The 27200-nt window shown below is 43.5% G+C and overlaps 1 protein-coding gene across 10 annotated transcripts in view; it reads left to right on the top strand.

Annotated features, from left to right (window-relative positions):
- The window catches only part of PTK2 (protein tyrosine kinase 2), a 352211-nt gene that overhangs the window by 294155 nt on the left and 30856 nt on the right, over positions 1-27200 (top strand). For 9 of the 10 annotated variants that reach the window (XM_019553184.1, XM_019553237.1, XM_019553174.1 and 6 more), the window contains 5 exons: positions 5140-5251; positions 8005-8091; positions 9170-9307; positions 11945-12076; positions 24941-25003. In XM_019553184.1, the coding sequence (XP_019408729.1) occupies positions 5140-5251; positions 8005-8091; positions 9170-9307; positions 11945-12076; positions 24941-25003 (532 nt within the window). The remainder of the gene's footprint in view (positions 1-5139; positions 5252-8004; positions 8092-9169; positions 9308-11944; positions 12077-24940; positions 25004-27200) is intronic. The other variant, XM_019553254.1, reaches the window with a different exon arrangement.

Here is a 27200-nt window from a genome sequence, read left to right as displayed (position 1 = left end):
ATGGGATTGCTCCGTACTAAGGGCAGGACTTTGCACTTACTCTTGTTGAACCTCATGAGATTCATTTTGATCCAATCCTCCAATTTGTCTCATTCACTCTGAATCTAGCCCTACCCTCCAGAGTACCTACTACTCCCCACAGCTTGGTGTCATCTGCAGACTTGCTGGGGGTGCACTCTGCCATCTTCCAGGTTGTTGGTTTAGACATTGAACAAAACTGGCCCCAGGATTGACACCTGAAGCCCTGCCCTTGACACCAGCTGCCAGCTAGACATTGAGGCATTGGTTACTACTCTCTGAGCCCAATGCTCCAGCCAGTTTTCTATCCACCTTGCAGTCTGTTCATCCAGCACGTATTTCCTTAGGTTGCCTGGGAGAATGCTGTGGGAGACCATATAAAAAGCCTTGTTAAAATCAAGGTAAACCACATCCACAGAGCCAGTCACCTCATCACAGAAGGCAATCAGGTTGGTCAGGCATGACTTGCCTGGTGAATCCATGTTGACTGTTCCTAATCACCCTTTTTCTCCTCCAAGTGCTTAGAAATGGATTCCTAGAGGACCTGCTCCATGATTTTTCCAGGGATTGAGGTGAAGCTGACCGGTCTGCAGCCCTAATATGCCAGGGTCCTGCCCCTGCCATTACCCCTCACTCACAACCCACAACCCCCCAGCCTGCCAAACGGAGCCCCCGCTGCCAGGGCTAAGGGACCATTCTCAGACTCGGGGACATTTGAGACCAATGTCTCTGCAAGCCCATGGCCTCTGCACACCCCGTATCTTTTCCACCAAGGAAGAGCAGAGGATCTTTAAGCAACTCCAAAATGTGTTAATCTTTGGCCACTTGAAGAACAGCAATTGCTTGAGGAATTGCTTTTGCCTGCCCTAGTGTCTGTAGGGCTGCTTTATATTTCAGAAAGACACCAGCCCCTTTAGACACAAGAATTACTGATTTCTATATGGTGAGTCAGTCTTAAGCAATTAGGGATAATTATGTTTCAGAACTCATATTCCCATGAACTTGCAAAAACAAGCCTGTTTCTCTTTGGGTTTTTGTGCTCATAGTTTCTACTTTTTTTCTGGATACCTTCCAGGCTCACTTTTAAAGCTTGAGGGCCCAGGCTGGGCATATAGCTTGGAGCCAGTGGAAGATAAGACCATATTGCTCCTGCTTGGCAGAACAGTGTTTTTCTTCCCTTGCATCAGAAATGGTTCTGATGAAGGCAGCTTTAGCACTGCTCTGCCAGGCAATATCTTAACTGAAACTTCACCCACTTGGTACTGATTCATGCCACCTGGTTCACTCCTCCTAGTCCCAGTGGCCACAAACAATATTTACGGTTTCTTGTGCGTTCTGAAGAGTGGAATTCATGAGATGAAAACCTCATCTTGACTGTTGATCTTATGCTTATGATCCTTACTGCCTTTCTACAGAAGGGTCAATGAGTCTATGCAGTACAGGTGATGGAAATGACAGGTCCCTGAATATTGGAATTAACCCTCAGGTCCTGAAGCACTGCCTGTTTCTACATAATGCATATCTCTGAACTGCCCCCCACCTTGCACACTGGTGCAATCAGTACATTGCCTTGCATTTGTTTGTGTGGCTGTTAAAGTCAGTTTATTTTATGCTGTTCTCACCTTGGCAATATGATACAGGTTGGGTTTTTTAGCAAAGCCACAGGTGCAGCGTACAACAGAAGCTGCGCAGCAGTCTTCACTGCTACATAGCCACATTATTTTTGACTCTGTGCTGTCAGATCAAAACCCGAGTGTGTGCTCGTAAAGAAGGGACCTGGAGTGGTTCTTTAATCCCTGCTGCCAAAAATATTTTGGTTGGGGTTTTGTGCTCGAGGTGGACAAAGCATGGTTTTGAATGAGCCTTGTTGACCGGTCTGGCATTTCACCTCTTGCATTTCCTCTCAGCGCTAAGTGAATCCAGTACCAGACCCCCACCGCCTATCTCCTTCCTGCTTCTAAAAACAGCAAGCCTTGAAAACACTTGCTGTTGCTATGGCAACATAAAGTCCATTAGGCCCCTGTGTCGGCCAGTGATGAAGAAGCCCTGGTTGCAAAAGAAACGAGCGACCTCGCTATGCTTCGAAAGGCTACAGTTGTCACATGGCTACATTGCAAGGATATGCAGTTAAACAAAACTGACTGTTATTAAAATCTGCTTTTAATGACCACAACAGGATGGTGAAATTACCTGATTAAACAAGGTTTCATTGGCCTTAACTCTCACTATGTTATTTATTACTATTAACAAAACAGACGCCCACTAAGGAACGATCTGCTAAAAAGCGGTGTGGAGCGAGCGCTGAGTGCAGTCGCGTGTCTCCAGCCCGTTCGTCTTGTGTCTGTTGTGTTCGACATCTGGAGACTACACTGATGAACTGGACAGAGACATCAGTTGCCACACCAGTGCCAGCATGAACCATGGCTTCCCACCTAGTGGGGCCTGTCTGAGATTACTAGAATTATTTTCTGTTTGTAAGTATAGAGAAACGCTGCAGGATCTTGGGTATTTCTGTGTGGAAACTGCTAGTAAACGTTGCCTTTTAATGTAATGTTCCAAAAACATACCCCAGGAAAAGGGCTTTTTATAAGCAACTTGACAAATGCACTCGTCGAGTTAAGCGTACCTTTGAAGAATTGAAACTGTAATCAGCATCTGAACCTTGCCAGGAAGATGAGCTCAGTTTGGTTGCGCTACCTTAAGATTTGGCAGGGAAATAAGAACAGAAATGCTTCTGTGCTTACTGTGGCTAAAAATATGCCTCGTTTGGGAAAATATGCCTAGATTTGACTTCCTGACCTTCTGTGAATTCAGACTGCTTGGAGTACTTCACCAGCTGTACCGAGCGAAGGTCAAAAATATCTCTTGACGTGGTTTTACTCCCATCTATGGATTGGTCTTCCCATTATACAAACAAAGACGTCTTTGTGAGTTATTTATGTGCTTTGCTTTGAGCAGATGAAGGCTTCTCGGAGGCTTTCCCACTTTATATTCTCTTTTTGTGGTGAGCAGTCTAAGGCACTCGAGCATCTGCTGGGCTTCATCTGATCAGCCTTTGGCCAGCGTGATCCCAGGGAGTTTAGGGGAGAGGGGCAGCATCTCTGTATCGGGCAGGGATGCTCATGTCTGGCCTGACTGAGTTGAGGTTCTGGAGCAAGAAGCTTGGCCTGTGTTCTGAAAACCATCGTTTAAGTCTGGATGGAGGTTTCCCAGCACAGCCTTTTGGACTTAAGTCAATTTTATTGCTTAGTCGGATATCGCAGCAGTGAACACAATAGACGGACAGGTGGACAAATAAGTGCTAATGTTAATTCCCTTTTCTGAGAACGGTATCTGGATGTCCCACGATAAGTTGCATCATAAGTTGCATCCACCATCCTAAAAGTCTGATGTGCCTCCACTGGTTTTGCTTGTGTGCGCGTCTGTCCAGTGTCTCTGAGGCTCTGTTACCAACCTGTCCAAGTACATTATACGTGAAGCATTCATTTTTTCACAAGCATGTGGCCGGTATCTTGAAAAGTCATCATCTGTTGTTCCTGGTTATCAGGGCACACAGACTGATTCCTTACACCGCATAGTGATACATGCCACACATCTGTAATATGAACCTGGCCTTGAAAACACAGCTTCTGCTAGGTTTTGATAGTTTCAGGAGGGATTTTAAGTTTCAAGAGGGATTTTATTTTAAAGTGGTTATTTCCTTGTTTCTGAAGGCAGGAGAAGGTGAAAGGAGGATTTTTTTCTCTCCCATTGCATCTTTTTGGCTGCTCTAGCTGAAGCTTTACCTTTGTAGCAGTTGCAGCAGAACTACTTGCATGAGTTATTTGTCTGATTTCTGTTGGGACATTTCGGTGTTACTTGAGCAGTGATGGATTGAAATTGCAGCAGTATATTTAAAATAGAGTTTGGTTGCAGTTAGATTGGTTTACTTGTTTTCTATGGATATTTTTTCAGCTGCTTCATGGTTTTTGGCTGAGTGAGAAAAGGCAGAGTACTGGTATCCAATCAAGCAAGAATTTATTTTTGAAATGAGCAGTAAAGTTCCCAGATTAGAGCAGACGGCTGCAGCTGATCTCATCCCTTGCATGAGTAATTCTGTGTGGGTATTTAGTGGACTAAATCAGAAGGTTATAAACTTCGAATGAGCTTCTTTATTAGAAACCTGTAAATGGTATTAAAGATGCAGGAATTGCCCCTTTCGAGGATTGCCACTCTGGGGAAGTCAGCGTGTACGTGCTCAGCCCTCCTCTGAGCTCTGAGGAATCCACGTAGTGTGCAGTTCTAACGAATTTGTAACTCCTATCTGAAAGCTGCATTCTTAGTATTTTTATAATGGCAAATATCCAAGATTAATAATCCACATAGCAGAACTGGGAGTAGGCTGCAGCGAAGGCTGCGGTATCATGTTGAAGTTCAAACAGGCTTTTTAATAGTCCGAACAGTGGTAAGTAGCAAACAAATTCTACTTCTGGTTCGTATTTTTTTGAATATTTACATTCTGGCCTGTGTAGTTCGAGGCCGAACGACTATCATCATGTATTTCTGTTTGGCTAAAGTTGTTTGTTAAATGTGTTCCTGGTTAAACTGAAATGTAAGACGTCCTTTTTCTGTTTAATTTGCCAGTAGGATTGCTTCCATAGTGATCATATCTGCCTCTTGTTTTCTAGTTTTGTAGCAATTCAACAGAATATTTCCATAGGAAAAATAAAAGTGTGCATGCAAGTATCTGCTTGATTAATGGCCTGTTGGAATTTTTCACTATAATTATACCTATGCCACCAGATGAAAAGAAATGTTAACGTGAAAAATAGTTTTGTGGTGCAACCATCATTTTCTAAAAGCATCTTGCATTGCTCTATGTCTTCACATATCAAGATTATTGTGTTTCAGACTCCAGTTCCGAATTTTGCAAAGGTATTCCCCTCATGTTAATGTTAGGAAACGTAACCAGCCCTCTCCTTGTCTAAAAGCAGCTTTATTTGTCTTGCTAATTCCCTGTCAGTTGCGTGCCGCGATCCATTAATTTAGAGGAAGTGACTGGAAGAGAATTGAAGATGAGGTGTATTAGGCGCTGAACCAGAGAGTTACTTATCTGTACTGTAACATTTGTATTCTCCTTAGTACAATACTGGAGGAAGAGAAGCTGCAGCAAGAAGAACGAATGAGAATGGAATCGAGACGACAAGTCACCGTGTCGTGGGATTCAGGAGGATCAGACGAAGCCCCTCCCAAGGTAGCTATGCTTGGCTTTCAATACAGACTTTATATTAAGCAATATTGTTGTTTTATTCTGTTTACCTACTAAATACCGTTCAGTAGCAAAAGAAGCCCAAAACTGCCTCCCTCTTCTTGCCCTGTGTGATGGTCTGCTGCTAATAACAAGGTGTAACTAATTTTGTAATGTTTTAGGCAGATTTTACTTGAAGGATCTGACTCCTTATGTGCCAAGCTATTAGACACAGTTTGTATTGCAGTCTGGGGCTGTTAAGCTAGACGGCACTAACATTTCTCTTCTTTCCCTTTTCCCAGAGGTTTGTGTAACTTGCAGGAGACTAGCACAGCTAGTTATTAAACTGTTTTGGCCGGGGGCTAAACATTTTTCTTTCTGTCTGTGTTGCTTCTCATACAATATTAGCCAGTGACATCCCCAACAACTGTAAAGTCACGTTTTACAGCAACAGAGTGAGTTAGGTAAAATATTTCCTTGCCTTTTACTTTATTTTGAGTAGACTGTTGAAATTCCTCTCTGAAGACTGCCTGCAGATTAATGGGATTCTTATATACTCTGGTTTGCCCTTTGTTTCCCTGTCACCGATATATCCGTCCTGTCTGGACACTACAGCTGTACAATCCTGGAGCCTAATAGAACTATAAAAATACTGAGCACCCTCAACCCCTTTTCAGTAACCTCTTGTTAGGAGTCTCTTGGCACCTTCAAGCACAAATCTTGTATTTTGGCTCCATTCTTTTTTTTTCTAATTGTCACCATCAAGGTCCCAGATATCATCTCTGTCTTAATCAGTTCCCTGGTCATGAAAACCTGCTGCCCATAGCTGCTCCTGTTAGCCTTACTTGATTTTGCTGCTTCTGCCACACATATCCCAAGTAAGTTGGGTAAAAGGTAGATTTTCTTTTACCATCCCTAGCTTGTTGCCCAAGGGAGTTATGAGCCCACTTCTGCACTTTGATAGGGTCAGGAGGACAAGAGACTTGGGCCAGGGAAAAAAATGATTTGAATGTTTTGCTGTATAAAAAATGGAGGGGAACATAAAAAGGCCACTGACCTATTCAGTCAGCTAAGGTTAACTATCATGATTTGATACCTGTATAAATTGTCAGTGTTTGACAGATTAAACATTGCATTTTTAAGGCTAATCTGAGTGGACTTAATGCTTAAATTATCTAATGAATGAAGAATTACAGTTCTGTTAAGAAAATACATCATTAAAGCCTTTGAGAATGGTATTTATGAGCTTGAAATGTGAAAAAGTGTGCTTGCTCTGAAGCTTGATACCCATATTGTATTTTCTCTTTGGATGAGTTTTTTAGCTCATGTTTGCTCCTGTTCAAATTACTCTCTTGACATAAGTGAAAAACAACAGCTAGGCTAATGCATCACTTCCCAGAACTTCTCCATAAAATATTACGGATCTCTACTAATGGCATGTTAAACTAGTTGGTTGAATGTTGTGAGTGTGGGATTTTAATGTTGATTTTTATAGGGGAGTCTAGACAATCTTCTAGTGGTAAAGTTTGGTTTCTTCTGTGATGTGTCAGTTTGAATCCTAACTCAACTCTGCCCTTGTACCGACAAAAGTTTTCAAGGCCAAAATTGTTATGATACGGGCATACCTCATTTCTTGCACATGCAGAGTCGTAGTGAAGTTTTGCAGAACGCAGTGATCAAATGATGTAGTTCCAAGAATGCCGTGCTGGTGTCCTTTAGTGACACTGTGGATGGCTTCAGCCATTTTGCAGAGTTGTTACAAGTGCCTTTTCTCTGTGCTTGATTCCTTCCTCCCCACAGCACATAGCCATAATCCTTCATCTCTGAAGAAATAAATTGAGCTGAGCTAACTTTGATCACGTATCTATATGAAGGTTGCCACTGGTGACAGAGAATTGGAGCTGATCTAACTAGAAGATAAAAGTATTGCATGCTAAACAGTATCTCTGTCATCTAGTAGCCATGAACGGACATGGCATGGCATTACCAACAACTTGTGTGCTTTTGGATGGCTCTGCAGAAAAGCAGTCATCTTTTCACACAACACTTCTCGGTACCTTCATCTGAATTTCCTTTGGCTGTTTATGTTTCTTCATTTTGGAGCAGACAGGATGTGTGGCACTTACTCCGAATATAGAAAGCAATCAGTTGTCTGATAGCCAGCCAAAAAAACCCTTGTGGCCACTTGCCAGCAACCACCTGCAGTCAGTGCTGCTCTCTTTCCTAAGAGCAAATACTTCTAGCTTTCTTACTGGATTGGGAATGAGTTACAAAAGAGAGCAAAAATAATTAGGGCACTTTGGAATTTTTGGTCAAAAGCACCTTCCATTTGGGACAGTCAATTACATGAATGTTAAAATCAATCAGAGCTGACTGAATCCCTCAGGATATTTCCTGTGAGTAAATAATTTGATTTGCTTTACTTGTGTTCCCTTTAGACTGGATTCTTGCCAAAGCATTTACTATCAAAAGCATTCACCAAAAGAGCAAATTGATGGCAAATAGCAGCAGAGCATAGATGATAAACTTTGCAATATAAGCATTAACACTGGGGATCTAAGAGTGTTGCTTTTCCAACATATCCCATCAGACCCAACCAGCACAGTTCAAGATGTTGCAGACTTGAGAGAGACTGCTCATGGAGTCATTTTCACTTGCATTTTGAAGGAGAAAAATTGCCTTGTCTAAAGATAACTTACTCTGTTGTATCTTGCATATAAATGCTGTCTCTCATAACGTTCACCCCTTTGTATTTCAAGCCCAGCAGGCCTGGTTACCCCAGCCCAAGATCCAGTGAAGGCTTTTATCCTAGTCCACAGCACATGGTTCAGCCCAATCATTACCAGGTAACTTTGTGCCTGCCCTTCAAAATGTTAAAGTTATTCACTGCTTGCCTGTGATGGGTCTGATTCTCCTGTCACTCACGTAACTTTGGCTCTGCTGAGTTCAACAGGATTACTTTTAGATGTAGACCAGAGCTGTCTCGGAGGTTTATTTTGAATGGCAGTCAGTTCAATGTTTTGTTCAGCTCTCAGCTACAGCGAATGCTGTTACAAACTTCCTCTTACTCACCAAGGATGTTCAGTGCTTATGTGATGCTTCACACTAAGCTACAGGTGACTTTCATGTTAAAATAGGATTAAATGGTTGAATTGCTTTGGTTTTGTTCATGCTCCCTAGTGACTGACTTGAAGCATTTCAAATGTTGTTAGAGCATTAAAGGCCTTCCAGGCTATCTCATCATTTACAGCACAGTTTAAATGAAGTCTTACCCCATCAGAGGATATTTTTAAAAATATTCTGTTCTGAAAACATTCAGAGGTTTTAATTTTGTACATAGCCATAATACATCAAGACTCAGGCAGTATATTTTCAAGAAACTCTTCAGTTGCGTTAAAGCTGCTTTGATTTTTCTATAGAGAAGGAGCTGCCAAGTCATCCTGCAGCTAAATAAGATAACGACATGCTGCCACTCAGGATTTAAGCCTGTAACGTCCACCGGGGGGTACATTTTAGCATCGTTCCATAGGGCGACATGAACACGACTCCCATTAGCACTAATGAGAGTGATGCGTGTAATTCCTGATGCTGAAAATGTACTGATTATGTCCTTTTCTTGTTCATTAAGGGATTTTTATGTTCTCTGTTACTGGGGTTAAAACAGTCCTTTTAGCACTGTTTTGAGGATGCTTGTTCTACCAGCACTGTGTGTCTTATTAAAGGAATATTTGTGGGTATGTCATTTTGGCTTGAAATACTGACTTCCTTTTCCTATTTTCTCTGTTTTTAATTGACTCAATCTCTTTCCACGATGCACTTTTTATTACGCTCTTGTGCTTGCCCATTAAGTAGAGATATGTCTCCATGCTCACTGATTAACTGAGAGCCTTAATGCAGTCATCAAACACTCTCCTTTTTATGTAGGTTTCTGCATATCCTGGTTCTCATGGGATACCAGCCATGGCAGGCAGCATTTACCCCGGCCAGGCATCTCTCTTGGATCAGGCAGATTCCTGGAACCATCGGCCTCAGGAAATATCCATGTGGCAATCAAATGTGGAGGTAACAGGACTGTTCGTACTGTACCATCATTGTGCACTCAAAAGTGTTTCTTTCTTTTTTTTTAATCTAAGGAAATCAAGTCCGTTTTCTTGAGATGAGAGAAGGCGGGAAGTGTTTCGTGATAGAAGCAGTGGAGTAGGTGTCATGCCTGGCTTCTTCCCCAGCACTGTCCGTTACCCTGGCCAAGCACTAGTTAGGGGTCTACTGAACTCAAGGTGCCTGCCAGGTGATTTTTGTGAGCAGACCGTGGCGCTGGCAGACATTTTTGTGGGCGGAGCATGGCGCACCCCCTGGCTCCAATTGGTCAAGGGACCCTGGGGGCCCCATTCCTCACATCTGGTTGGCTGTGCAGGCTGTCTGTCATGTGGCCCCACCCCTTGCTGCTGATTAGTGGCAAGGGGTGGGACCTTATGATAGACAACCTTCACAGCCAATCGGGGCAGGAGTGGCAGCTATCTTGCCTTGCCAGCAGCCGCCCTCCCACACCTTCCCCCCCCTTGCCCCCACACCTGTCACAAGCTCTGCTGGCTCTCCAAAGGGACTCAGCATTGTATTTTCAGGAAGTTTTGTTTTGATTTTTCTCAGGAAGCCCATGCGTCTTTGCAGAGCCTGCCTGAAATCGCAGTTTCCGTGAAAATCACACCATTGCAATTTCAGTAGGTCCCTGGTAGTAGTGCCTCTGTGCCTCGTTCTGCTCGTCTTTGTAACGGGAATTGAGGCAAATGGGGACTTGGTTATGAAGTGCTTTGGATGAACCCAACACGCAGCACTGGGGAAGTGCAAAGTTGTTCTGTTCAAGGGGAAAAAAAATCACATCGACAAAATACGTATAAACTGATGATTTATTCATTATTCCGTTTAGAGAATATATTCCCAGTGCATCTTCTGAGCTTGGGGTTTCTCCACAATTACATAGAACTGAAACGAAGTATCTTAGAAATCAGCATTTGAGCTGCATTTCTGCTGAGTGCATAGCATGTTTCACAGACATATTTTACTTACAGTCCCTTTGCTTCCTCCTCCCCCTTCCCCATCGTCCTTCTTGCTCAGGTTTCTCCATACGAAGTTAATTTGTTGTCTCTGAACCATGCTCTGTAATGCATGTGTAGTCATGAAAAATGATTCATTTAGCAAAATAGGGAATAACATGCAGGTGTCATATCGGGAGTCTCAGGTTTCTTTTTAATTTTTGCTTGGTTGACCTGACCATACATTCTGCCTGTCTCACTGCTTCCCGGCACCTCTGTAGTATGTCTGGTATAGGATCCCTGCACAACCTGGGAATAGTTAATCAGTGATAAATGGCCTGACACATCTCTTACATGGGCTGTGTATCACCCTAACCCCCCTAGCGGGCCATTTATTTTCAATGGGGCTGCTAACAAAGTGAGATCCTGCTCATTGTCATTGAAAGCAAAAGAATCTGAACCTCTAGAGGCATAAATAAAAACAGTATGAGAATATGGTATACTTCAAGCCGGTTCATCACAAATATATTTTTATATAAATATATACACATTTGTGATGAACCGGCTTGAAGTATACCATATTCTCATACTGCTCATACATATATGAGGGGGAATATATATATATCCCCCTCATATATGTATATCTGAGAGAGAGAGAGAAAGATGTTTCCCCAGCCTTAATTTGACCCTTAAAACTTAAGGAGAGGGCTGCCAAACCTTGTTTCTCTTCTTCAAAAAACCCTAGTCTACATCTTGTCATTAATGGCTTCAGAACAGCCTTCAGGGGGTCACATCAGCCTCTTTCAGCCCAAATCATGCCTTTGTAGAACTAGAAGTTTGTGACATCTGTTGATCCATAGAAATGGTCCTGTGAGATGTTTTGTATGTGCCATTTAAGCAGGCAAGGATTTTTGTTTGGGCAGAAGCGGCAGTGGTAGTTTTATGTGCAGCATTTGCTAAAGTATCCAATAGAATTAACAGTAAAGTTGTGTATCGTATAATAACATGGTTGTTGATAAAAGCATACAGTAAAATTACACATTCTACTAAGTTGAGCAGAAGTAAAATTGAGTGTAATATATGATCATATATAAAAGTAAAGTGAAACTATGTAAAATAGTAAAACTAAAAATGAAAAACAGGGAATTCTATTTGATTTTGGCCCCTATTCTTTCTGTAAGTAGCACAGTTGCATCTATGGAGTATAAGACAGGCTGTAAGTTGTCAGAGAGGAGCCAAACTATTTTTTCTTCATTAGCCCAGTACTTAAAATGTTCCACAAATGGAAAGTTTGGATGGAAGCATTCCCCTCGGTGTTAAAACCACAGCTTTTTATTGCTGCCCCAGACAGACAGTAAAACAGACAAGCATGTGTTTATTTCCCAGTCTGAATAAAATGCAAAGTATAAAGTGGTACCAACATTGCTGGAAAACTAAATTTTTTTTTAAATCTGTTCAGTACCGGTAATTATAAGCAAGGTAGAGAAATGGTTACCACCAGAAGTCTCACATTAAAAGGGACACTTGAATTTGTTATAGATATGAGAACCCTGCCTCACTCTTACAGGAATTGGTTTCCTACGTCCATTCACAAGTTTCCCGCAGGACACAGTTCACTCCTGTGATTTCTACCATGGTAGCCAAAGACAGCCTTAACTTTGCTCCCTAGGATTCTGGCACTTTGGACATGCGAGGAATGGGACAGGTTCTGCCCACACATCTCATGGAGGAGAGGTTGATACGACAACAACAAGAAATGGAGGAAGATCAACGTTGGCTTGAAAAAGAGGAGAGATTCCTGGTAATTCCTTGCTTCATGCATTGCTTCTTTCTTGTTCTGAATTACCAGTTAAAGCCTATTAAAACTGATAAATTCTGTACAACATGAGCATGAATTGAACAGATAGATATCAGTTAACTTTCAGCCTTGTCTTATTTGGGCCACCCTCATGTTCTAGTAATTTCAGAATATATATCTCTTAACTACCCATTATAAAATTAATTATTTACATCTGAAACAGTTAGTTTGAAACAGATTTTAAATGAAATATCAACCAGGGAAATGAATCCAGTTTTTGAAATGTCTGAAATAGTTGTTTTCCTTGTGCCCTGTAGTTGAGTCTTCATCACATTTGCATCTCTCTAGATTATAAGGTGTAGCTACTTTTGCTAGTCTGTGGCGTCTCCAGCTTGACCCTAAATTTATCATGCTCAGTCCATAGAAGACTGATGTCATTTCACACCTGCCTGGCACCCGTGGCTCTGAACCCTGGTGTGTTTAATATTCCTTTGGAGGAACAGGAGAGAGATTAGGAGAAGGGATTTTTAGAAAAAATGAGGTATGGCAGGAGTGAGTAATCATTCTTATTGTTTGTGAAGAGATTCTTTCAGGGCTTTTTGTATCACTGGAGGAAGGAGAACAAACGTTATGTGTAGGTGGGAGCTTTTATTTTCCTACCTCTGTAGAAACCTGTTCACACTTTGCCAAGGCCATAGTTGTACCTTTCTGTCTTGGAAGGTGTAGCCTTAGGAACTATCAAAATTGTAGTTCCCCAGTGATCGGTAGTATCAAAAAAACCTCAAAGTTCAAATTCTGTGTTTAAACACCTTTCATACCAGTGGTTGCTGGGGAAGCTACAGAGACGCACAGTCAGACCACGGGTTGGGAAACAACTCGCTATTGTAGTCTGCATAGGTGCTTGTACAGTACTCACCGTCTGAGTGCCCTCCAGTAGTGCAGAATGTCAGATGACTAATGTCTGTCGTACCTCTGTTCTCATTCTTTTTCCAGGTTTATAGAACTGTGTGGAATGCTTGGGGATTTTTAATGTGATGTATAGCTATAAAATATGCATATCCAACATTATGTTGCTTGCGTGTGAGAGAAGGCAAAGTGCCTTGTACTTCAAAGCAGAAGTGGCAAGGTCTGGGTCCTTCCTTCCACCAGGAGTTTGTTTACTGTCTCGGGCTAGCCCCCAGAAAGCTGTCTCCTGCACACACGAGTGTCACCTTAAATGTAAGAGGCCTCTCTGCCAATCAGCGACAGGGAGGTGAGCGGGGGAGCCTGCAAGATCAAAGGAGCCACTGCACAGGCCACTTCTGCCACAAATTCTTTAGGTCCTAATAATAAGTAGGGACCTACCCAAATTGCAGGAATTGTGAAATCGGGCAATCTCTGCAAAATCCACAGTGGGGAATAAAACATATTAAAAATAACATGCTGACTCCAGTGGGAGCCAGGAGTCGTCCTCACCACGCAGCCTACCCAGGGGGAGAGCTGAGGGAGGCTGCTGATGCAAAGGCAAGCAGGCAGGATGGCTGCTTCCCCCTCCTCCCCCCCCACCGATTAGCTAAGGACTGCTTGTCACTTGACTCCCTGCCCCCGCAGCCAATCAGAGATGGGGGAGGGCGGGGGGCTGACCACAATAAGCTCTGAAAAAATGGCAATGGGCCCCATGATCTGCCTACAAAATTAGCTGGCTGCCTCCTTGAGTTGGGTAGTCTACTAATAATAAGCTATTTACTGTCCTTATTAGCTACTAAGGGCAAGATCTGTGCACGTTAGTGGTGCCTGATAAGGAGGTCCTGCCGGTCTGTAGCCCAGCTTCAGCAGTGGCTTAGGAACAGTCATTACCTTTTCATCTTGTGTGCATCATCTTTCGTTTTCTGCCATTGGTGTTCATGTGACCTGCCTCCAGCCAAACTAGAAGTAACCTTGATAGACTGGGGACAGCCACGTTATAATTCGCATTCCTCAAAGGAAATGGATATGCTTGCACACAGATGTAACACCATATTTATTCACATGCACCTTTTTCCTGAAAATTAGCCGTCCAAAATCAGGGTGCGTGTCATGAGCAAGAAAGCTGCTTCCCATGCTGGAATGGCAGCAGGAGATGCTGCAAGGGCAGCCGTGGGCCGTGCTCAGCACTGGCTCACCCGGGGCGGGACGCTCCAGCATGGAACAGGGCTAAATCCCGTCGTCTGCCTGCTGCAGGGGCAACAGCTACAGCTTAACCCTCCCTTAAGTGAATTGGCTGCTACTGTTGGCTGAGCAGCAGGGGGGCAGGGAGTGATGCTGGCAGTGGGACTGCTCAGTGCAGCCAGAGGGTTCAGCTTTCGATGAGCTGCTACCACAGCAGAGACAATCCTGGAAAAAAATCTTTTCTTCCTTCGTTCTGTCTTCTCTAAACAAGATTTGTGTCTTATTTAAGAGAGTGTGGTATGCGAATAAATTTGGTGACACAATCTCAGTTTGGTTATTCACAAATGCTGGCAGTTCTTCCCCTGCCAGCATTTGTCATTGTATGTATTGTGATCCTAGACTACAGGTGTGTATGTGGGTGCCAGTTGTAGAATGGATGCTGATTTCCATATTGATGAGAACTGTAAATTAAACAGGCTAAAACTTTACTGGCAAAGTATGTTAAGATCCATAGCATACTGCATCAGAGAAAACTATTCAGTTAACAGCAAAGCATTTCTTAGATTTTTTTTTTAAATGACCTTCCATATTAAACTCAGGCTGCTGACATGTATTTATCTTGAATGCCATTAGAGTAGAGGAGCAGTGATATATTTCTAAACACTCACTGCTCCCATGAATTGTGTCTGGCTGGCCAATTAGGTTGTTTTCATCATGTCTTTTTTGATATCTTCAGCTGTTGTCAGAGTGGGACTGTTCTCTTAGAGCAGGGTTCGGCAGTGTTTTTGGGCAAAGTGCCAAAACCCCCACAATCTCGACATAAAAGATGTTGGTGCACCAGGGGCAGATGGCAAGGGAGTCACAAGGGTCCCGATCCTTCTGGTGCCAGCGCACCCCCTCCCCCTTCCCCATCATGCTCCGCAAGACGTGCATGCAGCCACCACTGGCATCTAGCCAGGCCAGGGCTCCGGACCCCGGTGCAGCTGCTTGCAGCCTTACAGTTTCCTGCTACAAGCAGCGCAGGCTTTGGGCAGACTCCTGCCACCCACCATGGAGCCTGGCCTGCTCACAGCAGGGCTTGCAGCCTCCCCACCATCTGCTGCGAGCAACCCATACTCCGTGGCTAGCAGCAGGGGTGTGCCCACAGGCGGGGACAGCTAAATGGCTTCACATGCCATGCTCTGGCATGTGTGCCAGGGGTTGCCAACCCCTGCCGTAGACCCTGCAGGCACACATCTCATGAAGTCTGCAAGAGTTTCATATGCATAATTCTGTAAGAGCAGAAGCAGTGTAAGCTTTCTCATGATAATTTTATTGTACCGAGGGTGGTCCAGGAATATGAGAGAAGCAAGTTTTGTGAGGTGAGGTAGTATCTTTTATTGGGCCAATTTGTTGAGAGAACACAAGAGTGAGGAGACACGTTTTCAGGCAGCGAGTGCACTTCATCAGGTCTGGGAAAGAAGCACAGTCCAAGCTAAGTACAAGTGAGTACAGTTGCTCTCCTCTAACCCAATTATGCAAATAGCATTGGACCACTGGAAAAGGGACTGGACAGTTATCACCTGTGGAGCAGAGAAGTTGGCAGAGAGAGGTGATGATTAAGTTATAATGAGCCATAAAACTAGTGCTCTTTAAGTTGGTGGTTTTTGGTGTCCAGTAAAATTATGAATTTCTGTTCCACGACCTGTTTTCGAAAGGAATTGTCCTGTGAAGACGAGGATTGAGAGGTCGGAGATGGAGTGGATGTTTTTTAAAAAATGTTTTCCCGTTGCAGATGGAGCATTTCTGTGTTCAGCGTTTTTCTGTGGGAACGTGTGCTGTAGTTTACTTTCCATGATGGCACGCACGTGTAGGTCACAGATTCTGAAGGGGTTTTCATGTTAAATGGGGGAAAGAGGATTGTAGTGGCAGTAAAGATGCATTGGCAGGTTTTGCATTCATTGTCTTGGTAAGGTCTGATTTTATTTGATGTGGAAAAATCTGCTCCTGATGATGAGTTTGGCAAGATTTCATTATGGGGTTTGAAAGCTGTGAAGAGAGGGTTTGGGGAAATCTCTTTCAAGAGCTGATCTTACTGGCTTGTTTTAGGCATTCTTCAGGGGCTGGTGAGAAACCACATCCTTGTACCAAGATTTCCTATTTCTGGCCCTTAATTTTTTCTTAGAAAAAAGTGTGGGATTCATTACTTTGTCAAGAACATTGTTGAAGCCTTCCTACCTAGAAAACAGTACAAATCAGAAAGCCTCCATAGAACTATGGTTTTTCCCCATGCTTGTCATAACCAGCTTTCAAAAGACTACTCTTCATTGTCATCTTAGAGATCAAGAGATGCTCCAGAGCCTGGTTTCAGTCTCCCTTATGCTGGTTTTGCACTAGTACAGTTCCCCTGACTAACAGAATTGTTTCCAGTCTTAACTTAAGCAAGATCATAATCAAGTCTAAACACTCCTGGGAATCCTGGAAATATTAATGGTTCTTCCATAGAGAATCAGACTCTTCAGGAGGACACTTACTAACCATCTAATAATGTACTGAAAAGAGACCCAAGCGATGATGGTACAAGTACAGCCACCGTGTCCCAGGAGCAACTGGGACTTTGCTCATGAATTCAGAATTCTGTTTTCTCCAACAGGAAGATGCAGCTCAAAACAGCATACAAGCCTGATTATTACTGATGCAACATTTGCTGTTAACAGGGACACTCCAAGTAGGAATGAAATTGTACTGGCATGGAAATGCTAATTATTGCAGGGGCAGAGATGATGTTATCTCTGAAAGTAGCTCATGTAAAACCCAATTTGTTGAGTATTAATCAGCTGTTTGTACTTAAGGAGACTGAAATTCCTTTTGGTTTTTTTAGTATTAACTGAATTCAGTATTCTGAAGTCCTGCCTATAAAAAGAGCATGCAGATCTCTCATGGGCATCAGCTAAAACTAAGTCTGTCAATAGAGAAGCAAGGTTAGAGTTTTAGGATGAAGAATTAGTGAAAAATTCACGCTCAGAGCCAGATGAGTCTACCCTGGAGAGACAGGAAAAGAAGTAGGAAGTGGCCTGTTTGCAGACACCCCGCAGCACTCTTCTCCATGGCTGACGTCAATCTATTCCTCCTTCCATCTGCTGGGAGGGCGGGCATATCGCATACTATGTGACCTGGGATCTCTTTAATTGAAGAATCAAATTATCCAAGAGTCCGGTGTTGCTCAGAACATCTTTACAAAACTCAGCAACCTGTCTCACTGAGGAACTGAAAAAGGAAAGGCAGAATTCCTCTACATCTTTTTTTTTTTCCTCCTTTTCCTCTGTATGACAGAAAAATCCAGGACCCAAATAGAGGAACAAGGCACCACTGTAATGGCATCGTACAAACAAGGAATAAAAACAGTGTCTGATCCAGGGATCTTACAAGATAGAACTATGGAAGAAACAGAGAAAAAGTGATGGGGGGGGGGAAAGTAAAATGATCATGTTAGGTGTAACAGATAGAGAGGGCTTTCATTTTTGCTTTTCTAGTCCTTTCTTTTGTTTGCCAGATGTTCTAGGGGACAGAGCATGAGTCTCCTTGCTGGTCTGGACTGTGATTTCTACAACGTCACTGAAATTCTGTTCCTCCGTCTGAATTTTGAGCTAAAGTTTAGTTTTTGCATGAGCCCAGGAAATTAAGATCTCACTCTGGACTGGAACATAATCCCTTCTCACACGTCAAGTTATGTATGTTTTCACACACAAACTAGTTAAGGTTTCTCAAGTTTGTACTTGCATTACTGTGAAAATACAAGAAAGTCCTGGACTAAAGCAAGCTTCAAACCAACATAGTTCCTGTTTCCAAGCATTATCTTGCTGTCCCAGTATATTACTGTGTGTGTTACTACACCTGACCTCCTCTCCAAAGCACTGTTTCAACTCCGCAGCATCAAACAGCCACAGTCCTACTGTCTGATCTGCACAGGTGGATATGTGCAGCTACGTGGAGAGGGGGAAGTCTTGTGGAGACTGAGGTTTACACAAAAAGGATGAGATTGTAAAATCAATGCCACAGTGCATGTACAGCACTTACCTCTGTGTGCAGAATGAATGTGTAAGCAAATCTGGCAATGCACTGAGTTGAAAGGTTTTTAAATGATTCTTTTAAGACTCTGATTTGTGAGTTTGACTCCTCTGGGTTCTGTCTACCAAACTGACTTCCTGATTTTTGAAAACTGATTGACTTTGGAGCTGTGCGCATGTGCACATGCATGTAACTTGACCCCAATGCCGAAGCTTCCACAGCTAAAGGATGGAGGTCAGTAAGTAGGTCTCTAAGGAACTCATCAGGGACTCCATCAAGTAGGTCTAACTTACCCAAGTAGTGCCTAAATACTGTGATGATGGAATACTTTATATCAGATCTGTCAAACCTGTAGCCTGCAGGCCACATCCAGCCCACAGAGCTGTTCCACCTGGCCCACAGCACCAAGAGGGGCCAGGGATTTGGAGGTGGGGAAAGCAGACGCAGGGTCTGCTGCCAGATTCCCAGCGACAGAGCCCCAGTGGGCACACGGGTGGGTGGCAGAGAGGTGAGCGGCAGCTGTGTTAATCGGTCGGCTCCACTCCCCCACACTCCCCTCCAGTGCTGTCTGGTCTGGATCCAGCAGGGGAGTTTGACACCCCTGAGGATGCACGTGTGTTGGCACAGGGTCTTGTGCACCCTGGGTGTCACTGCAAGTTAAGCAGCACAGTGTAGACAATGCTAGATTATATTCCAGATAATTGCAGTGACAAATTCTAGATTCAGAGCCTCTGGCTGGAAACATATGAAATGTCCCTCTTCTGTAAACAGCCTTTCTAACGATCTAGTTACCCATTTACATTTTCTTCCCAGTTTAGATCTTTTGCTGGCATGATTTTGCCTCGACAACGCGCGGTTGTTTTTTCGCATGTATGCTCCGTTTTTAAGCAATTCTCTCAGCACTCGTAGCATCAGACAGAGCAGGGCTATCTTAAGAACTTTATATTCCCTACTCTCTCACTAACTGTAGATGAAATAACTTGCATAGTTTCCTTATCATGTTTGTTTCTGTTTATTCAGAAATTCCCACTTGGATGGGGTTCAGTGTTTGTCCTACTCTGACACTGAGAACAGTAACTTGAGAGTAATTGATGTGACTTCCTGCTAAAATAGGACTTAAATTTGTAGCATGAGAAAATCCACTTCAAGTTGATATAGCTTGGCATGTGCTAAAAATACCAATATGTACATGGTTTTTATTAGCGAATGACTAAGTAATGTAAATATAATAGCTTGTTTCAGTTCTTCAGCATCTGCGTCATGTCTGAGCGCTGCTCCTGAATTCCAGAAGAATTCAGATATAAGATTGTTACAGACAGACAAAAATCCACGTATTTGAAAAGGTTTTTAATTTGGTGAATTATCACCAGAAGAGTCATTTAGTTTCTTCCTGATGTAGAGAGATCTATAGCAAGAGCAAGCACCAGATAATATGCTTACATTTCCATTTTTGCTTAGTTCAGTCAGTATTTTTGCGAGAAATTTTTGCTCTTCCCCCCTTCCCACTGCACCTTATTTGAGTGATCAAGAGGGAAAGATTTCGCACCACAAGAAGTACATGAAATTTCTTGGAGATGGTTGTAGCAGCAATTAGCATTAGGGATCCTGAACAGATTTGGAGCTGGAACACCCACTTGTCAGTGGCAATGATAGGCTTTCCCTCTGAAAATAGTTTAATCTAAAAATGGAGTCCTAAACTGCTAATTTATTAAGATCAAACATATTACCCTTCTCTCATGGTTTTTCCTGGGGCTTTGCTAAACATGCTGGCTTGGCTGGATGGTTGTAATTCATGAGAGTGAGCAAACCAAGAGCAGAGGCGCAAATGGCCCGTCTCATGGTCTGGGCAGGACTGCACCCCCAGCATGCTGCACCTTTCCGACTCGTTCCAGCAGCAGAAGCAATACAGGACCAGAGGTTTGCTGCTGCTGAAGGAGACGTCATCTTTTCCTTTTGGTGCTGCCATGCACATCAGTTGGCCAAAAGAGGAGGTGACATCTCCCCCAGCAGCAGTGAACCTCTGGCTGCTCCTCTTGCACAGTGTGCCAGAGCCAGAGCTGCTGAAGGGAAGGTACTGGGAGTGTGAAGGAGAATGGACAAGAAGGTTGGGGCACCCACACTTCCATCTTGCTGCCCTCTCCCCCCTAGCAGCACCTGAGGCTTGTGCCTCACTCACCCACCCACCATTATGTAATGTGTAATAGTTTCCTTGGGAATTTTTCTTCCCTTATACCGTACCTCTACATAGACTGTCTGGCCCAACAAGCACTAAAAATGCTCCACACCTGCTGTCCACTCAGGGACCGTGAAGGGCAGTATTTCCCAGCCCACTTAAGCATCAGAGGGGATTGTTTTGCCACGTAGCTGCTGTCACCTGGGGCGTGACTTAGTGGAGTCTCCATGAAGTTCCAAAAAGGAGAAGTGGGGTGACCGAGTGGCTCAGGTCCGTGGGGGGAAGGAGAAAAGCTGGACATTCAGAGCGGTGGAAAGAGAATGGAACTGATGAATTTCTTTGGTGTGAGTGTGGCATCTCTTGATCCTGAGGAGCATTGCATGCATTGCAGCTGCCTGAGAGGGCACAGTTGTAGGGGTCTCCTTGTTAAAATGCTGGCAGCACATCGCTGTCTTAATGGTAGTACCAAGAGACTAAAAGGATCTGTGAAGCCTTAGCACTTAGAAAGACCAAAGCTGCTGTAGAATCAGTCTTAAACTAAAGTGGGAGTTTGATCTTGGATGTTTTTTTCACTCGATTTTAGAGAGAGTGCCTTCAGAACTCCAACTTTGCTAAACTGGCGCCCTACGGCTATACACATGAATAAATCAGAACTGGAATCTTGTTGGGAGATCATTAGAGACACATCCATGCTTGTTAGGCATTCAGCGCGGTAGTCTTAGACTGAAGCTGGATATTTTTGTATTGCTCTTTCTGTACTGAACTTCCTGAAATGAGCATGTGTTGCGGGCTGGTGCCCCATCCCCACTCCCACTCGGCCTCTCAGCCTGCGCTCTGTTTAGTAGGGTTCTTTCTGGGTGAGCGGAGTGGAAAAATGGGGTGGATTTACTAGGGCATTGCACTGGCACACACAAGATCTAGACTTAAGTGCAGCTTTGCTACAGAAAGCCTGCATACTGCAAGGGGCCAAATGTCATGCCTCAGTTTCCTGTCTGTAAAATGACAATAATGCTTTGCTATCTTACATAGATGTTGCAAGGAATTCTCTAGACACCAGTGTCCAGGCCACAACAGCATTTGTAACAGGCGCTTGACTCCTTTCAGAACATAAACTCTAGTTTGAAATCTTCCAGCTGAAATGAAGGGGAGTTAAATGCTCACGTCTACTTGTGGAGCTGGCCTAAGGAGGCCAGAAAGCATCCAAGTAAAGGGAGTAGGGAGTAATTACAGAAAGGGTATCTGGAGTATGGATTTTGGCAAATGGAAACACTCAAAAGTAGGAGAAACCTTCAAGGTAATGTGATTGCAGTCCAATGGCATTGCATATCTTGGGTCAGCCTGGAACCTCTCAGGACAGTGCAGCTCTTTCCACTGATTTCCGAGCTTGGAAGCCAGCCTCTAGAGATAGGAGGGTGAGCCAGAGAGCATTAGCAAAGAGGGGAAACCGCTAGATTTATGTGGTAGTATGTGCAGACGTTCTTTTCTTGAGGCAGTTTTCTGAGATTTCTCTTCAACTGTCTCACGTACCTGTCATACGTGACTTCTGTTCTTTATATACTAGTCAGAAAGCACTACTGTATAACCCCCATATTTAAAGTTCAGAGTTGTATAATATAATAAACGAATCACAGTAAAAGTGTAGTTTTTTTGCATCCTTTATTTTCATCCAAGCACTGTTTTGAAGCTGAGAATATTGGACACATTTATTACAGTACTTGCTTCTCCTATTTATTTAACATTGGAGAAGAATGCAGCTCATTCTGTCTAGCATGTAATTGTGCTTATGCATGTGTTTTAAAAATTAAAAATATTCAGCATTATCTCAAACACCATCCCAGAGGAATGACTAAATTCACCGAACTTAATCCATAAATATCACTCGATCTGAATTGTATGGTAGTGACCTGAAAGCTTTTTTCACTTTGTCCAAGAGCCTGTTTTTACGTGTTTAAATCGAACTCAAACAAATTCTGAAAATTATCTCCAGACCTGGTGGTAATGCAAGGCTCTTTGGTCATATTCATTTACTGAGATTGTAGAAGTTGATCTTTTTCTTTAGTTTAAATATTAACATATAGTGAAAAACACAGTTTATTTTATATTCTGCATATTGGTCACCAACACAGATGCTAAATGAAACTATTTCACTAGAAAGGAAACTGGATCTTGTGATGGAGGCAGTGTTGCGATTCAAGCAGTCTGGGTTCGGACATAGGCCTTTCTGCAGAGCAATCCAAAGTGATTGGATTTCAGTGCTTGGAGTTTTATACTGCGGATGGGGAAGGGTGGGAGTCTTCAGAGGTTGATCCAGAAAACCCAGAGGGGCTCAGAGGAAGGCACTTGGCAATGGTGAGTGTGTCTGAATTCCTACCCTCTCAGGAGCTTTGCCTCTGACTCATGCTGCACTTTAGGTGCCTCCATTAATTTGCAGTACAAGCAGCCTAGTCTTGCCCCTGAGGGTTGGTGGCTGTCTGGGAGGGAGGGAGGTGGTGCCCATCTTTTGCCGAGCAATGTAGTGATTAGAGTGTTCACCCAAGCCCTCCTCAGCCTGAGGGAATTCAAACCTACCTTTCCCACTTCAAGGAGGGTGTCCAAATCACCTTGGCTAGAGAACAGTCTGTCCTGTTGAAACTGGATAGCACGGTGCAGGAGGCACAGGGCTAGAGGAGCAAGCAAAATGCACAACGCTGATGTAGCGTAGAGGTTGTGGCACTCTCTTGGGAAGGGGAGTCAGGAGCTCTGGCCTCTCTTGCCAAGGTTATTCCCATTGGTTTTGGGTTGTTTGTTTAACCAATGACTGTCTAATGTGAAATGCATGCACTATGCACTATGGCTGTGGCTGGATCTGACCCTCCCATGCTTTCTTTCATAACGAGTGAATGGAACCTGAGCAGTTTTAAATAAAACCAGAGAGGTATTTTCTCCAAAAAATGAACCCCAAGCACTATGCAGTTCCATGTCAGGGCGGCTAGGATCTGGAACCAACTTCCAAGGGAAGTGGTGCTGGCTCCTACCCTGGGGGTCTTTAAGAAGAGGCTTGATGCCTACCTGGCTGGAGTCATTTGAGCCCAGTTTTTTTCTCCTGCTCAGGCAGGGGGTCGGACTTGAAGATCTACAAGGTCCCTTCGACCCGACTTCTATGATTCTATGTGCTTCATCAAAATATAATATTTCCTTATCAGCATTTCTCCATGTCCATAGTCTCCTTCCCCTGATGCATGCACACACACGCACACACAATTCCTGCGTAATCTGCACTGTGCTTAACGCAGAATGGGATTGTTTAGTCTGGAGAAGAGAATCCTTCAGCTCCCTGCAGGGGGGCTACAAAGAGGATGGAGCTGGACTGTTCTCAGTGGGGGCAGATGACAGAGCAAGGGGTGATGTTGTCAAGTTGCAGCAAGGGAAGTTTAGGTTGGATATTAGGAAAACTTTCTCACAGGGAGGATAGTAACACACTGGAACAGATTACCCAGACAGGTTGCAGAATATCTCCATCCTTAGAGGTTTTTAAGCCTTGAGTAGCCAAAGCCTTTACGGAGATGATGTAGTTGGGGCTGGTCCTGCTTTGAGCAGGGAGTTAGAGTAGATGTGACCTCCTGAGGTCCCTTCCAATCCTGATTTTCTGTGCTTCACTGAAAGGAATGGGCTTTTCCATGTGCATACCTTGCTGTGATGGTTAGACATCAGAATAAGTTGTCTTTCTTTGTCTTGGCATGTTAGTGACATTAAAGGAAATTTCCTTGCTTAGCTGAACGTAGTTTTTGGGATCAATATTAGCTGTTGTTTCTGGACTTCCTATTCCTTGGTGTTTCCCAATAAGTATACTGGTGGAGGGGGAGAGGAAGCGATCCATTAAGTCAAAAACTATGTAGATCTTTTCCTTTCATTTTTACTACTTAAAACTTGAGCTTTTCCTGCCTGTTCTGGTTTTAACACTTAACAAATTGTGACTGTGTCATAACAGCAGAAGAGCTTTGGATCCAGACTTCAGTTAGCTTTCTGCATCCCTAACGCAGTGTTTAAAAAGCTCCGGTAATTGGCCCCATTTGCAGGCTCGGAGATGGAGCCAAGTACATATAAGCCTTCCTCAAGCAGGAAACAGGAATTAATGCGCAGCATTTCTCATCCTGTGGTTGAAATTTTTGCTGTTGGGAAGAAACACAATAAAAAAACGACTTCGGCTCCGCTGAGAGAATTAAAATGCAGGTTTTCCAATGTTGTGTTGGGGAAATGGTACTATCAATATTTATCTAAAGCATTTTTATGTGGGAGCAGAAAGTGGCTAGCTGAGAAACTGTTCTTTAGAAGCCTGTTGAGACGTTTGGGAACGGTGCTTGCAGGAGCATGTCAGGAGAGTCGGGCGTGTGGGGAGAGGAATGAGATGACATCTGTATTTAGTCAAAATGTAAATTTTTCAACAGTGCTTTCTTGCCTTTAGGACAAACTTAATCGTGGGCTGTGTGACTTTGTAATGCTTTTATACGCAGAGTACAAAACCACATTTCTCATTCCTTTAGAAACCTGACGTGCGGCTCTCCAGAGGCAGCATCGACCGAGAAGATGGGAGTCTCCAGGGCCCGGTAAGTGCAAGTGTAGTATTTTTTTCATCTGTTGACTCTCTTAAGAGTTTTCTCAGTGGAACATGCCGTACGCTGCCCTGATTATGGGAGATGAGTTAGTCTGCTCAGTGTTTCCACTATTATTATATGGGTATAAAAGTTTCCAGAAACTCAGCTTCTGTGGGAGCAGTGGCAGCAGCAAACTTGTTCACACAGCACTTTTTTTTCCCCCTTGAAGCTTCTGCTGAAGCAGATGCCTGAATGTTTCAGCAAATGCACTGCAGTTATCTCAAAGTATGCACTCCTTTTATTTAAAACCCAGAATAGTTTTGCCTAAATTTCTGTCAACAGGAAGTAAGATTAAAATATAATGTATGCAGTTGTTGGAATAACTGAAGACCTTTCTCAGAAGTAATGCAAGTCTTGGGTAGTGCAACAGCAGCAATCTGTCTGGCCTGAATGAGTGACAATAAAACAAATGGAACAGATCTGGTATTCATTCATTTACAGCCAGACAACAGCTGCAGCCACAGTTTTGTCTCTGACTGACTTAACTCATGTCTGCTTAAATAAAAATGGTTCCCTAATAGTTTGACTGCCATTGGCATCTCTGTCCCATCTCTGCCTTTGATTCTTTCAATTGAGTGTTTTTCTCAAATTAGTATTTTCCTCAATTCACTTGTATCGTTCACTTGAGATGCAGCTGTAAAATCCTAGTCTGTCTCAAGTGTTTGTTCATCAGATGAGCATTAAAGGGGGAAGAGATGTTCTGTTTTTGCAGCAGGGATGGGATAATGGATAAGTGGATAATGACACATCCCTGCAGATTCTCTGGGGACCTAGTCAGCCTTGTTGAGACGCCATAAAGAATCTTTCCTGCTTAAACTTGCAAAAAATATTAATCATTTTAATATGTTTGTGCAAAACGAGCTGCTGTCTTGTCACATTTGGTGCTGCTACTCACCTAGAGATTTTGAGAAATGAGCCAAGGTTTGCAAAGCTGTTTTGAGATGATCTGGAATATAGGCGGCTGTCAGAGATGAGACATACCTGCTTTCAATAGGTGATGTTGTTTCCCCACTGCCGCTTGGCCCCAGGTGTCTGTCTGGGCTCCAGAATAAGAAACAGAACATGTCATGTTCAGACTCCACCACTGGGCAGCCCGGCATTCCCGGAAGAGAGGAGGTGGAATTTTATACATGAGAAAATGAGACCAAAAATGATTAAGGCCAAAAGGTCCACCACATCCTGCTGCCCACTCAAACCTCTCCGGGTGCAAATTTTCAGAGTATTTAGAATTTCAGAAGCACTTGATACGTTCCAAACATAGCTCCCATTGACTTCCCCTGCACTCAGGGGTGTTCATACATCTGCAGATCAAAATATTTCAGTTTGTTCATCTACAAAATGAGAAGCCCTTCTGTGGACTTTGAGGTTTAAAGGACTGGCCCAGCAGCACACAAGAATGCCGCAGCAGAAGCAGGGATATGACCCAGTTCTTCAGGGTGATGTTCATCCCCCTTAACCACAAGACCATGCTTTCTTTTCCAGCCATGTCCTGCCACATTCATTACCCATCTCCAAACTTCTGCAATAAATGAAGAGGGGGCTTGCAAACAAGAGTCTCCTTCACTACACAACCCTCATTATCCCCATAGCAGGGTGATCCCATGCACTGAGTGAGGTTAGGGATCTTGTGGGAAAACTAGCATGTAATTATGAATGTGAAGACTGTATCATAATGCATAGGAATAAGGAGGCAGATTAATGTTGTACAGGTGAACTTAAGTGTGGCTTTTCCCAACTATCAAGCGCTTATTTTCCAACCTTAGTTATATTCCTTTAATGCATTTTATATCACCTCTTATGGTTTTTTTAAGTGAAAAATTGGACATTCTGTCAAGTGGAACCACTTTAATCATCACCAGGGCTAGAGTCTTTAGGTCAACCCCCTTGAGCTAAAAGAGGTCAACCCCCTTGAGCTAAAAGAGAAAAAATGGGCCGGCTAACTACAGGCCCATTAGCCTGACTTCTATCCTGGGGAAGATCTTAGAAAAGTTTATTAAGGAGGCCATCCTTGAGGGACTGACTTCAAAAAAGCCTTTGATCTGGTATCCCACGATCACCTCTTGGCCAAACTGGCCAGTTGTGGCCTTGGCTCCACCACGATCCACTGGCTTTGAAACTGGCTCTGTGGTCGGACCCAGAGGGTTGTAAT

The sequence above is a fragment of the Crocodylus porosus genome, unplaced genomic scaffold (assembly GCF_001723895.1).
Source record: "Crocodylus porosus isolate Cpor-Errol unplaced genomic scaffold, CroPor_comp1, whole genome shotgun sequence".
NCBI classification, from domain to species: domain Eukaryota; kingdom Metazoa; phylum Chordata; order Crocodylia; family Crocodylidae; genus Crocodylus; species Crocodylus porosus.
The sequence above is the reverse complement of the archived record's forward strand: the minus strand, read 5'-3'. Positions and strand labels throughout refer to the sequence as shown.